The 15335-nt window shown below is 40.7% G+C and overlaps 1 protein-coding gene across 2 annotated transcripts; it reads right to left on the reverse strand.

The window, feature by feature from the left end:
• Positions 1-215: 215 nt before the first annotated feature.
• On the reverse strand, positions 216-14774 carry cenpi (centromere protein I). Of its 2 annotated transcripts, none has more exons than XM_070836863.1 (20): positions 14609-14774; positions 10897-11034; positions 10210-10328; positions 9800-9907; positions 9172-9220; positions 8986-9032; positions 8629-8718; positions 8390-8521; positions 7886-8029; positions 6344-6464; positions 5991-6085; positions 5723-5840; positions 4923-4987; positions 4624-4733; positions 4038-4173; positions 2969-3093; positions 2465-2513; positions 1648-1863; positions 1174-1215; positions 216-1022 (listed from the first exon to the last, which is right to left on the reverse strand). In XM_070836863.1, the coding sequence occupies exons 1-20, from the start codon at positions 14772-14774 to the stop codon at positions 879-881; spliced, it is 2214 nt and encodes a 737-aa protein (XP_070692964.1). In that variant the 3' UTR covers positions 216-878. The 2 variants fall into 2 exon arrangements, with proteins under 2 accessions (XP_070692964.1, XP_070692963.1); XM_070836862.1 differs by having other exon boundaries at positions 1648-1866.
• Positions 14775-15335: the final 561 nt, after the last annotated feature.

Raw genomic sequence — 15335 nt, forward strand, 5'->3', positions numbered from 1 at the left:
CCCAGAAGGGTCCCTAAATTAAAGCAAAATGCTGTTTACCAGATGGTAGAGCACTTAATGCATAATTAAGAATACATAATCTATATAACAGCTTCTAAAGCGACTGATGCCATTTGATGGTAAAGTCCAGGTTCACATTTGGGCTCAAGGCCAAGACTCTTGGCCTTGTAAACTGTGACATACTGCATTATTATATTATTAAAACACAACAGATCGATTTTATTTGCTTCTTGAGCAAAAGTCTTGCATTTATTTATTTCCAGGAATGTGCAAGAGTCAGGGGTTTGCATATGGCGAGCTGTACAAGAATAAAACACAAAACAAACAGAAGGCTAAAAGGAAATGTGTTTTCAGTGTAGTAGCAGGTTCAAGGTCAGCTTGTTGACATTAAACAAAAAATGACCGATTCAATAGGAAAAAATGCTGAAAAAGAATCATTACTGTTATTCTTTTCTACACCATCAACATTTATGTAACTTTTGGGTCATAAAGTATTCTATTTTTGTGATGTCAAACATTTTGTGGATATTTTGCGGCAGATGAAAGCGAGTTGCAATGATGCCCTTTCAGTTTTTTTTCTGCAACATACAAACCATCATCCCAGTTGAATGTGCACTCACTGAATTTGAACCTACCACTGACACTGCCTATACCAAATGGCTGCCAGGGCATTATGGTCTATTATCATTAAACAGACAATGCTATAAGTAAAAATACACAATAAACACAGGTAAATCTATGTACATAAAAAGATACTCAGATCATATGCAAGTAGCTCGCTTGGGAGAGAGGTGCAGGTGAAATATGTACAAGTCTTTTAAAAAAAAAAAATTGGTAAGATGCAAGCGGTTGTTGTTCCTCTTCATCGAGTTGAGCGTCTACCTCTGCTCCGCTGAAAGACAGTCGCTCTGCCCGTCGCCTGCTGTCAGCTGCCGGCTGATGTTGCTCTGAACAAACTGTTTGAGGCCGTCATAACCCTGAGTGAACAAATACTCCAGGTACCAGCTCCACGGCTTCGAATGCTGAAACAAGTGCACAGGAACACGCCCAGTCAAATCTAACACATCTGAAGATTCTTATGATCAAAGCAGTCTCTCTTAATCACAGAGATGTGACTGATGCGTGGAGTCTATTAAAAATGCAGAAATAAAAAGTAGATCCCCCCTTTCATACCTTTATGGAGTTGAGGTCCATGTTCTTTCTCCCTGGCCAACACTGATAAAGAGAGAACATTAATATTCATTGTGAGCCCACCCTGCTAAATCTCACAAGATCACTGCTGCATGTTGCAGTTGGACCGAACCAAAAAGAGGTACGTGTATTATTAAACATGATGAAAACCATGTTTCGTGCAGCATCCATTAATAATAAAATGTCCTTCTGTATTAATGTATCTTCTATGAAAGATACATTAATAACACATTTGTCTCCTTGTCTTAGCTGCGAGGCCATTAACCAAACTGTATGGACTGGGAGCACACTGATCCATCACTGGCCTCTTACACTTTGAAAATAAGCCGGAGCTTCGGAGCAGGTATTGTTTAAAAGGCACCTGGAGGGGAACATTTCGTGTCTGCAGCAGTTTGGATCATACCCAAAGGTCTTTGTAAGACACAAATCAAGATAACCTCAATCGGCCACACTCACCTTCTGGTGAAAGTCGACAGCGTAGCTCATGAAGGCGGGGTGGTAAATGAGGTCGAACCTCGTCCAGTATTGTGGCACGCTGCTCTTCTGCAGCAGCTCCTCTCCCAGCTGTACGTCCATGCCTGGATGAAACATTTTGGAGTTCCACAGGCAGTTGACCATTACAACTATGTAGTGGTTGAACTCACGGAACGTCTGACGGCTGATGTGAAAGGCCTGCTGAAAAATGGACGCAAAATCAAAATTAGAAGAAAGAAAGAAGAGTGGAGAAAGACAGAGAGTCAGAGTAAACCACCCTCCATATCTCCAGAGTTTCATGTCTGATGCTTGTTGTGCTGATTAATTCGTGTGCCATTTACCAAGCCAATTTTTCTTAATAAAAAGTGACATGTCTGGGGGAGCATACTGACTGCCTGACATGTACTTGTAAATTCACAGCTCGCAGTAGCAGATATATTAAAATCAAGTTTTTAAGTCCTCATCTGGGAGGGTATTAAAGGTTATCATCTGTAGGTGGATGCTTCTGAATTCCGAAAGAGAACTGGACAGAGATGTAAAATCTATAAATACTACCACAGTGCATCAAAAACAAACACGTTGGAAGAGAGCTAAAATGTAAATGCAATCATAACTGTTAAATTAGCTCTTCTAATAAAAAGAATTTCCTCCACATTATGTCAAGGACTTGTTGCAGTGAACCAAAATGCATTCTTACAATATCACTGTAAGAATCACATGTTTCATTTTCAGACATTCACAGTGAGAGCAAAAGCAAGAAAAGTATCTTTATGTGTGTGTGTTTTTTTTTTTTTTTTACCTCTGTGAGTTTTTCCTGACTCTTGGCTGATGTCAAGTTCACCTTGTACCTGGATAAAAAAGAAACAGAGAAAGACCACTGACCTATGTGATCATGAATTACTGCAAAACAGCTTGTTCTTTATGGTCTGTCAAAAAAAAAATATAATGCCATTACATTCTAATGTTAATTTGCCATGGCATTTTTACGCTCAGCTTCAATGAAATTGCTTCAGAACCCTGGGGTGTAGTCAATTAGCCGACACTGTGAGGATTTGTGTTATTAAAGCCTGAAGTTACAAATGGTGCTTGAATTCTACATAAAAGGCAAAGAGGGCTGGCCTCTAAGTCTCTTTTTATCATAAATCATACATGGACATGCACGTACAATGAAGCCATTTGATTCTGGTCCTTCTCTGTCATCAAATATGTATAAACATACGACACACTGCTCTAAAGATGTTGCAAGCGTATGCATCCTGATGGGCCAGTGGGAGGTTGGAGCATAAAGATGAAGAGTCCCCACCTGTACATGATATAGGCCAGTCTGTCAACGCTGACAGGGTCGGTGGCAAACAGGGCTGGGTAAAAAACTCCAGGCGGAGGCATCACTACGAGGGGGAGCCCATACTTCAGAAACGTGTCACACACCTAGGGAAGGAGAGGAATATATAATAAGCACCCACCGGGAGTTGAGACTGAAAAGACGTTTATGCTTCAACATACAGTGTTATCTCACTGCTGAAGCTTTTATCATGACACTGTTTTGTTGGAAGAAGGTACTCGCTGATCTATGAAGCCATTCTCTGCATCTGATCTTCATATTTATGCAAGTTTTTTAAAATCACTTTCTGAACTGGAGGCAAGCCAAATCTTCAGTCAGCGTTTCTCTGTCAAAATTTATTTGGTTGGAATATTAGGATATATTGTTTATTTTCAATGTTACCCATTTTAGGACTTTATTTATATATTTGATGCACTTATGTGAAAGCATTTCTCATCTACTGGGTACATCTCTTTATATTCCTTGTTATATTTATTTCTGTTATTTCATCAATCCTTTCCATTTTATCCATTTTGTGATCCTTAAATATTCATTCCATGTTTTAAATCCCTGAAAAGTGGTGGTTAAGGATCCCCTCTAGACAACTTTTAAGCACTAATAATACTTGACTTTGATTAATAATTTGTGTCTAATTTGGGTTTTCAACTAAATAAAAAACAAATAAATTACTTAAACATTTTAAAAATAGATTTACTCTTCTCTCTCACTGCAAAAATACAAATGTGAAAATATTTTTCATTTCAAAACTTTGACTGCTGGACATGTGCACTTATGTACACATTAAACTCAGATTCAAGGTGAGCAGAGAGGAACTTGAACAGATGAGTATGAAAACAGCCTTGTAGTGTAAAACTGTTCACGCGTCATTCTGCACCAGTGAAGGCCAAACATCCAAGTAAAGTAACAATATGAATAACACATTTTTTAAATACAGTTATACCATTTAGGAGCATCAGTAGAGCCCAAGCACTGTATCTTGCCTGACAGAAAGCTAGAAAGCAGATTCAGTCTTTAGCATGGGCTCATTTACCGTCTCATAGAAGTCCAGGATGAAGCTGAGAAGGAGACAGTGGCAGCCTTCAAGCTGAAGGCCCACAGATACCAGTCGACCCACAAAGTGAACCAGCTCCATCACTGAATCCTTGAACCCTGATAGAGTCATGTTTCTGGGACGGAGAGCAGAACAGAGCAGACAGTCAGACACACGCTTTAACCAGAACAGTAGCACCTTGGAGTGATGCTAAGTGAAAACCATAACAGTTGGCTGGTTGGCCCTGTTACAGCATTAGTGAAAGAGTGTTTAAGGTCTGTCATACAACAGAAGAATGCCCCCAAAGTAGGTACATGGCAGCCAATTACAACACAAAGGACAAACTGAGAATCAAGATTTTTCATTAAACTGAGTTGCAGTAAATAAAACTGGGGGCAACACATCAACACTTTTATTGGAACTGTAAGAACTGATAAGGTGTGAAAAGACATTTCTTGGCCTTAAAGTAAAAGCTAAAAGAGCTATAACCCTTGTGCTCTCAAGAAAGTCCACAAAGTGTTGCCGGTCTATTGGTTGTTTATGCTCGGGGCATAAACAAGTAGCAGGAAGTAGATGTGAGACTCACATGGAGGTGTGGCTGTTGAGGCTGATGTCCAAGTCGTCCTCCAGAGCGTATACAGAGTGCCAGGTCAGCCACTTCAGCAGCATATTGTTGAGACACTCCATCAGTCCACACTGCCGACACACACACACGAGTAAAAACACTCAGCATGCAGTACTTCAAACACTAAGCTAATTCAGCGCCCATAATGAGTGCTTTGTAAATACAAGATAGACTTTACATTACCTTTAGCAGATGACGTAATTAAACTACAGCAGTAAGAGGAGGTTCATCATACTTGTGTGTCAGAGAAGAAAGCTTACCTTGAAAAACAGCGACGAGGTGAAGAAAAGCTTCATGAGGGGCTCAAACAGAAGTCGTCCCATTTCTAAAGTAGACACAGAAGGTTACTGTTGTGCCAAATATGATTCAGTGCACCATAATAATATGACCAGGGTCTGAAATTACATTTTTTTTCCTCATCTGCCACTGTCAACATTTCTACCGGCCACTCTTCTTCTTCCTTTGAAATCTTCCGAAGTGTAAATACTAAGTCAGTGGTACCATACATTAGAAATACTGAATACATCATGTAACCTTAAACTCGAATTTATTCTTAAAGCAACTACAAGGACGTTTCCATTTTGTGTTGATTTTGGCAGCCCCTGTAGACATTGCAGTGTTACCCAGAGTGAAGATGGTATTTCCCATGTGCACCACCACCTCATGTCAGGATGATCTTGATCTGGGTGGCGCATGCATTTATTTTGGAAGCGAGTAAAAGAAAGACACAACTTACGTTTAATAGTATTTTTCTTTGTTAATCAGCTGTTTGCAGGATGCATAGCGATGAGATAATGCATTTATTTATTGTGTACAGTCATTAATCTTGTTGGATACACCTAGGTTACATGTAAACCTACAACAAAGAGATTCAGTTGCTCTGTAATGTAATTTTGTTGAGAGAGCTTACATTAACAAGCCTTGCTAACATAGGAGCAAGGCTATATTTGCACATGGACTGTGTTTAGAGGAAGGTTCGGGGGGAACCCTTGGATGGGAGACGGGCACAAGGGAGGAACACTAAATATGGAGATGGGCACAGTTTGGAAGCAAAACTCACGGGAGCTGGGGACAACAGGAATGTTGCTCAGCAGGCCGAGGATCTGTGGGCGGAAGAGGGAACCATCCCAAACATTGAGAAATTTGTAGAGAAACGCCTCTGAACTGGAAAAACCCTCCTGGTGGAGAAATGTGACAAATTAAAATCATTGTTTAACTGCAGTTTTTCCACACTTTTCAGCTAAGCATGTGGGTGCAGGTTAATGAATACAGGAAATGGTGAATGACAGGTGTGAGGCAGCCATCAGGATCTGAAATGTGAGGCTCACCTGGAGAAAGTGCTGCGTGGACAGCAACTTGTTCAAAAACTGCAGAGTTTCTTCTGAATTCTGGGAGGCTCCTCCATCACTACAGAACAAAAATTCTTCACAAAGACAGAAAAAAAGCTGTATTTAGTGAGTTGAAAAAGTCAAGGGAATAAAAAGAAAACAGCAGAGGATTTCACATTTGCTGCATCTTCACAGTGACGCCCCTCCAGTCTCTTTTAAAACCTTTTCTAAAAGAATCCCTTTGATATGCCAAATAAGTAAAATGGTTCAACTTAAGGTCAGCTTTTCTTTGGATGAATCTTTCTGATAGAAGATGTCACAGCAGTTATGTGGTAGCTTCTCCCCTCCCTTACCTTCGTGGAGAGCGTAGCCTAGCCAGAAGTTGAGGCGTAGGAGGGCAGACTCATCCTGTACACAGTCCAGGTACTGCAATGCGAGACTGGAGCCCAGCAGTGAGCCCATCTGAGCAGGCAGCTGGTCAAGGTAAATGAAGAAACACATGCAAGAAAGTATGATTCAGAGGCTAAAATAATCAAATATCCATAAATACAAAGAACTACAGAGAAAGGAAATATATTGACAGAAACTATACTCACAAAATTAAACATTGCATAGACAGCACACAAAAAAAGCTGCTTTTCCTGATTAGTTTTCTAAAATCAATTTGAAATTGATCTTATTTCCCTGCTAAAGAATAAGAACAAACTGATGCTCATGTTCTTTTTCACTGAGTGGGCCACCAATCCGCTACTGAGCTAATTCTTCAGTATCTGGTAATCCCCATAATGCCAGCACTGGGACATTTCTTCCATCACACTGGACAGTTTATACAGTCACTTATTGTGAATGAACAGCTGCCTCCCAATATGGGGACTTTGTCAGTATAATAAATAAATTAGAATGAGGAGAAGACAGACTGTGAATGGCCACAGCTCAGTTCTTCAATAATTATGGAGCAACTGTATCATTAAACTGAGAAAGCACCATTCAGCTTTTGACAACAGGAGTGCAGGCAATGAGGGAAGTAATCAATGAACCTTTGTCAATGCCTTTGCTGAATAGTTTTATGAGCAAGATTGACTGTACTCATCCATCTTTCCAAAGACATGGCGAAGTAAAGCATTTTGGCATTAAACAGTTGATGATACTGCTGTCCAATATTGGCTTTGCGGGCGGCGAAAAAGGCATATTTATGTAGCATGGCACATAAAAGTCTGAGAGCCATTTAAAATTACTTATATTAGTTTATCAGGACGTTGAATCTGCAGGGCAAATAGACATTTATGGAGAGGTCTCTTTCAGTGACCAACTGCTATGAAACTGTGTCAAATGCATTACCAGGACACATCTCAGCTCCGGTCTTTCATTACTCATGAACAGATAAACCACTGGCCATATCTGTAAAAAGCACAATGGCCTGTCTAAAAAACAAACGATAAGCGCTGTGCTCATGAAGTTGGTTTATGCTCTAATCTAATAAACAAATTACAGCCCCAGGCCACCTCAGCTGTGCTTCCTTTGGGACAAAATTGTTAATGGTCTTGTAAAAGAACAGATGAAATCATAACAGTGACACAGCACCACCCTGTGGCTAAGAGGATACATCACAATTTTAAAACAGACCACTTATGTAGCCTAATGACATGGAGAAACTGGCATAGATTTTATTCTGCTGCTTAAATGATTAATGATCTTCACACTGGATGCTCCAATGATATTCTGTCTGTTCTCGGTCCAGGTGGGCTGGGACTAAGAGCTGAACTGTAAGAGCTGAGATGAATAGAAGCAGAAGTGTAAAAGACTGAGAAGAAGAGAGGCTGTAAAGGAGCATGGGTGGCCCCTGTAACAGCACCCCACAGATGCAGAACTCAGGCATTTGTCCTTGGAGAAATTACCTCTATATGGTGCATATTTTCCAGCAGCTGAGCAAAGGAGTGAAGCTGCACCAGGGGGACCACCTTCCTGCTGGATGATGGCTCAGTCTGAGCTTGGTTATTGACTACAGAACTCAGCTCCGGCAACTCCAGGTGGTCGTGTTTCTAGAAAAGAAAAGCATAGTAAAACGAGAAAATAAATAAAGGCGAGCCTAGGCAACTGTATACTTTTTATTATAAAGGCTACAAATCATGATAAAGACATTGATTACAGATATGTAGATAGATCTGGTACTTTGTATTTCTGACCTTGTCATTCATATTCTAACATTTTGCACAGTGAGACAGCAGAGTGAGGATGACTGTTTTATCCCTGGAGAAAACCTAAAGAGTCTTCAGGTGAAAGCTGCGGTGGAGGTGGAGTTGATGAGATGCTGGAGTGCCACTGGCAAGCAGTGATTGTGGTGCAGCAGGAGTGCAAACATAGTAAGCAGTGCATCTGACAGCTTAAATAGATTTCCATACCCTTTTCCTGGAGTTGGTCTTATCTTTAGTTGTGAAGGCCAGACTAATGCTGGAGGCAACCTGGGAGCCGTTCCTCTTCTGGACAGCAATCAACGCTGATTTCCAGGGGGAAGTGTGGTTCCTAAACCCACTCTGAAAGAAATCAGAAAACATACAATTTCATAGGTGCTTCGGAGAGGATGGACATATGGCATTATTAACAGCAGAATGAGCATTAACTGCACAGTTCATGTACAAACCTTCATTCTCGATGGAATGGAGACCGTCACCAGTTCAGGGCAAAACACTTTGTAAAGCGACAGAAGGTGCAGGAGGAACGGCTGCCTTCCCTAAGGAAACGAGATGAACATTAACATACTCAATGTGACAAAGCTCTCTATTCAGAATCTTAATTTTGATCGATGTTTCCAAATTCCTAAAGTCAAAACAATCAACAATGGTATAGAAAGGGAAGCTGCTGATGGAAATAATGCACATAGTGTAGTATAAAAACATCCTGCAGTTTACCATTGAATAGATTTTCATGCACAGTTAGGACATAATGTAGTGGCTTTAATAAATTACTCTAGAGGGCATCAAATCAGGAGGATGTTTACCAGTTTGGACTGTAGCTCCAGTAGCTTCCTGACTCTGAAGACTCGCACTACAATGATGACAAAAATGTAACAGTCAATAATTCTTGCAGAAGTGAAATAAATACTAATGTAATATACTAGAAAAAACAAGGGTAAATAGGGGAACAAATGTGGTTAATATTTCAGGTGTGAAGACATTTGACTTACCACTTTCCTTTCTGGTCAAAAGATACAACAGGTGGCAGATGAAAGGACACTGAAAAACATGGGAATAGATTAAGATTAGCACTTTTTCCACTGCATTCTACCGGCTCAGCTCTGCTCACTTCGACTAGTCTTCCATTGGCAAAAGTTGTGGATAGTACCATTACCTCAGTTGAGGTTTCAAGCGAGCTGAACAGACACTAAAAGGTGAAACTCTGCAGACCACCAATTAGTCACAGAGAATCGTCACTTGTGTGACATGGGATGTCCTGCACAAACCATGGATCCATTGCACAAACTCGAGATTTGATATAGCCAAGCTACCATCAATAGTGACTGAACTTTTTTTTTTGCTGCACCTTAACAGATAAACACAAACCTCTTTAATACTGTCTTTCCAGTCAGGCAGAAACTAACCAATTACACCAAGTCTGTGTCACAGTATCCATAAACAGTATCCATAAACAGTGAGGCATTTGTCATTTCGATCTTATTTTCAAAAATAGCTCTGGCATACTAATGTACATGTCATTTAAATGGAAAATAAGCAAAGTGAAGCCTCTCAAAGATTTGATTTGATGCCATCATTTTTTGCTTATGACAACAACACAAAGATCATCAGCACACATACCAGATTTTCATCTGTGACAAAGCTGAAAATGAAGCCGTAGATGGCTCGAAGTTGGTCCTTTGCATCAATCATGTCAAATACGGTCAGCACCCACTTTAAGAAAAGAACCTGAAAATTGTACATGCAAATAAACACAGGAATAGATTAACTATGGTACAATCTTAGAGATAACAGGTACAGATTTAAATGCAGGTAAACCAACTTACTTATCAAAAATATTGTAGAATTTCAAAAGCAACACTAGTCTTATTTTTTTTTAATGGTTAATGATGTAAACTTAGTAATTAGAATAATATAATTCATTTTTAGAGTACATCTCTTTTAACAAACATACTGCCTAACATCATGAAATAGAAAAGTTATTACTGAAAGCTTTAACATTTCTAATTAATAAATATAATTGCATTTACTTGTGTGCTGATAGGTATTTTGCCAACACCCAGCCAAACCACGGCTCGAACAACAGCCTCCTGTGGCACCACAGTGGCAGGTATCAGACACTTCAGCACCCGTGCACACAGAGTAGTCCCTACAGAGTCATTCACAGAAACAAAATCAATTTTTTAAAAAGTGAATGTTAAGACTGACTGTAAAAAAAAAATAACAGCTGTTCAAGACATTAACACACTCTGTCTTCTGGCACAGGTGTTTCTACACGTTTGGAAAAGGTGAAATACAATTTGTGCGCTACATGTTCAAACTGTGTGAAAAATATGTGCTTATCACACTACAAAGACATTGCACCATATCTACAACATAAGCAATACTCTGCGCCAGCAGTCCTGTCATTTAAACTGCACTAACACACAACTACCAGATGGTGTTACATTTCAGACAGCGCAGTGGCTCAGTGGTTAACATAGTCACATTTAAAGTGACTGAGGTTTGAATAAAAGTGTGACAGTTGTCTTTGTGATAAACTAGCAACCTGTGTGAGTGTGATGGGACAGACTCCAGCCCCCTTTGACCATTTAAGTGCCAGAGAGGATGGATGGTATTATAAGTTTCACTATCATATAAGCAGCCCACATTTATCTTCAGCTTCAAATTACATAATCTATACCTGTTGCACAGCTTCTGCTAAGTGGATGTCTTACCCATACGGAGGCTCATGGCAAACTCCAGCATAACAGCAATGGCCTCTGGGGAAAGTCCTTTACTGTAGCCCACCTTCTCCACCAGCACCATGTTCTTCTCCACATCATCGTTCCCGTACACAGGAGTACCTGCTTCAACTACAGGACACATCGGTGACATCAGAGTGTGTGTCATGTTGTTAAGATACTCATACAGTTAGACAAGAAATATAAAAAAGTTCTGATATTTTTTCTGCCAATGTTGTTTTGTCACTGTTTGCGAGAACATACTCCAGTATCTTCTCTAGAAACATTTGCTTAGTCACTACACAGACATGAATTCTCTAGAAACATTTGCTTAGTCACTACACAGACATGAAAACAGATAGCTAGCCAAGTGTAAAATCTACCATAAGCTATTCAGGACTTTAGTTTGGTTGGGCATCAGAGAAACAGACTATAGCTGATAAAATTCTCAATTACTCAGGTAAAAAAATACGAAAGAGCAACACCATGGATAATATGACAGCACCCATGATGATATTAATAAACTATTTCTTTAGCATTTTCTCATTCACATTGAAGTAAAACTCATTCGGGTGTAAAATCTAACAAAACTAACAATATTTCAGAATCAATCATTCCATTATGTATAAATTGGATAGCAGGTTAAGTATTAAAGCTGCAAGCAGCATTGAAGGGCCCTTGCAAATGCGCGCGCGTCGGGGAGTGTGCAGCCGCGGACGTGGCCGCGCGGTTCGGCTGAGGCTGGGCGAATTTGCGTGACGTCTGCACGGAAGCCTTCGCGGAAGCCAGGCGTACGTCACGCCTATCGCTCCAAAGTTTCACATAAATCTGACCATCTTTGTCACGAGAGACTGAGATCCTGTCGTCTGCGGCTGTTGCCGTGACCGCGAGGCAACGAGGGCACGTAGATGTCTGTTAATCCTAAACTCTTATCCAGCATTTGATGTGTGGAAGAATTAGTCAGTCAGTAAGAATGTACACAAAACACGTAGAATTCAAAGAACCTGTGTGTTCATGAGATCAGATACTATAAGATGTTCCCTTATTAGTGTTGCAGTAGAGTAACACACACTGAAAACACCTTTTAACTCCTTCCAAAGAGGTTTACATCCATTAGAAAGCCAGTATTGCCCTGTGGTGGCAGATGAAATAAGTGCAGAATAAATGTTGCTATTTCTAGTGATTTGTGAGCTAAAATTGTTTTTTACCATGCATGTAGTTACACTGAAAGAAGAAAGATTGTCAAAGAAGTATCTTAGAGGATTTAAAAGGTTAAAATGACCACATTTCAGGTCGGTGTAGCTTGCCTGCTTGGAGCCTCTTTTTAGACACAATTTAAAAAATTCATAATAATTCTTCTGTTGGTTTTAGGACATGGACCCAAGAGACTTTTTTGTAGGTCTTGGCATTGGCCATATACACAGTGAATTTGAAACACTGTGCGGGGGCTGCTTCGTTAAAGTTTTGAAAAAATATTGTAGGTGGCGCCGTTGACCCGTTTTAGCAAATCCAAACCTATAAACCAGATCAAATTACTCATTTTAGGCCTCTTGATGTGTGCGGCACGTTTTGTGAGGTTTGAATCATGCCTGGCCGTTTTACAGCAATCTCCAGTTTTATGGCGAAGGAGGCGTGGCCACAGGGACAGCATTTCACGAAAGCTCACGAGCTTCACAACACAGCATCACCAAAGTCTTGGGAATGTTTTCACTACATTTGAGATGGTTTGGTGAAGTTTAAACTGTACTTGGACATTGTCCATCAACTTTCCATCAACTTTTTGCTCTGAAAACGAAACGCCACACCACGGCCACACCCTTAAGATTCTACACAGTCTTTTGATAACTTTTCATTGTTAATATTATGGTAACACACACACCAAGTTTGAGGGAGATCTGATAAACCCCCTTGGAGTATTTAGACCATTTACGAACCCTATTTATGGCCAAAAATCCATTCAATTTTTCACTTTATTAAAAATAATAAATTTCCTGTTGGCTTTACAACGTGGCTCCAAGAGACTTTTTTGTAGGTCTTCTAATTCTCTATATACTCACCAAAGCACATATCTGTAGGTCAAACGTAGCGCGGGGGCTGCTTTGTTGAAATGTTGCAGGTGGCGCGGTTGAGCCATTTTGCCACACCCAAACTCATAAACTAGATCAGATTATTCATTTTAGGCCTCCTGATGCGTGTGCCAAGATTGGTGAAGTTTGAATCACGTTTGACCAGTTTTACAATAAACGTAAGTTTCATGGCAAAGGAGGCGTGGCTACAGGGACAGCGTTTCACGAAAACTCACGTCCTTCGTAACGTAGCATCATCAAAGTCTTGGGAAGGTTTTCACCCAATTTGAGGTGTCTGTGGTTAACCTGCTGGGAGATAATCATTCGAGAGTAACACTTTACACTTCCTCCCGCCAATAGGTGGCGCTATGACTATCGTTCAAAATTGTCCTGCACAGCTGTTCAGACCCAGACTGCCATTAAACACGGGAAATTTGGTAAAGATAGGAGCTTGTGTGACGGAGTTATGGGTGATCGAAATTTCATGGCGAAGGGTCGAACACGCCAGACCCCCTCCACGTTGACGAAAATTCACAGATTTTTCTCCACAGCTTCATCTAAGATGTTAGGATCATCTGACAGTATTTTGAAGTAGATCTGCTCATTCGTCTCGTCTGTGGACGCCACGGCGTAGAACATGACGTTTCCTGTTGCCACCAGGAGGCGCTATGAGTGTCGGTGAATATTGTCCTACAGATGTGTTCAGGGCCGGACTGTCATCAAACGTGATAACTTTGGTTCAGGTATGATCATCTACAGCCGAGTTATGATCCATTTCCTGTTTCGTGGCGAAGGCTAAAGTTTGAGGCTCCGCCCACGCCATGCCGTTCAATATTCTACTCTGCCTTTGATAACTTTTCATCATTAAGTCTTGGACTACAACATAGTCAAATTTGAGCTTGATCGGATGAACGGTGTCGGACAAGATAGATTTTTTATAACCCCCAAAATGGCCAAAAATCATCAAATTTTGACACTTTAAGCAAAATACTGGACGCCCTGTTCATTTCCCGGTATGGGTCTTTGAGACTTTTTTGTGTGCCTGGATGTCATACAGGTGCTCACCAAATTGCATGTTTCTAGCTCAAAGTAGTGTGAGGGGCTGCCGTTTGGGGGGCGCTATAGAGCCATTTCTGCACGCTCATATGTGACACACATAAACTATCGAATTTCTCGCCACTCCTGAATTGTTTGCACATTTTGGTGAGTTTTCGATTATCCCTTGCGCCCCGTTCCCCCCTGCAAAGATTGCAAATATATGGTGAAGTCAGGGCTCGGGCCCTAATAATGGCAATAGATGACATAACAAATCAAGAAGTGATCCTCCTATACAGAGATTTATAACAGTGGTAATAATGTTGTCTGTGTTTGTGTTTGTTCAGACAATGGTAGCCTTGTTTGTGACTGTCTCATGCACTCAGCTGAGAGCTAGCTAGTAACCAACTTAGCAACATTAGCTTTTAGTAAATTCAACCACATATTCGATAGGGAAGTAATGTAACACAAAACCTGTCTGTTTTTCTTTGCGGTAACTTATGGTTAACATGTATATATTACTGCATTCAGATTGTACGGTTGGTAACAGTAAGGCCACCATCTGCTTGCTAGTTGTCGACTAGCTAACTAGGTTTTCGTCTCACCGTCAGAGAAATACTTCAGGGCCAGAACAAACGGGTCCTCCGCCTCGTTCTTCCTTCTTTCCTTTTCTGCGACCCTCAGACTTCTGTTACTGCTCCGACTGGACACGGACTGGTCGTTTAGAGACCCTGAATCCGGCGGCGCCGACGGGTTTAGCTTTGCTGCCATTTCTACATTGCTAAAACTTAAATACTGTGCTTCAGTCAGTCTTCAGCCATTCAAACAAAACTCAAATCCTCCGCGCGACCGTTTGCCCTGCGCTTGCGCAGTGTAGTATTTCCGCTCTGGTGCTTCCTGGGAATTGTAGTCCTTTTTGTCTTCAACCGTCGATAAGAGTCAGTTGCTAGTAAAACTACAAGAGTCTTGTGGCTAGATGTCTATATGGAGGCAAATCTGTGTTTGTGAGAGGACGCTATGTGGAACAACTTTGACAGATGGTCAGTACGTCTTTAAGATAATATAAAAGTAGGGTATTAACGCACCCGTACGTTATATCCTGTGGACGAGCAGTCAGATAACGTTCTTTGACAGAGCTAGCTTGTGAAATTGTGATGGTTTTAGTCAGACAACGCAGGTGGATTCATTTTGTGTGTGGTGCTCACACACAGCACTGAATATGACATTTGCATCTTTCCAGAAACACTCCTCGTCACTCTGGAATATCCACAGACCTCCCTGTCAACTGTTTTCACAGGTGTTATCTTTAGTACAAAGAACAGTAATAGTTAC

Source organism: Pempheris klunzingeri, chromosome 9 (genome assembly GCF_042242105.1).
Source record: "Pempheris klunzingeri isolate RE-2024b chromosome 9, fPemKlu1.hap1, whole genome shotgun sequence".
NCBI lineage: Eukaryota > Metazoa > Chordata > Actinopteri > Acropomatiformes > Pempheridae > Pempheris > Pempheris klunzingeri.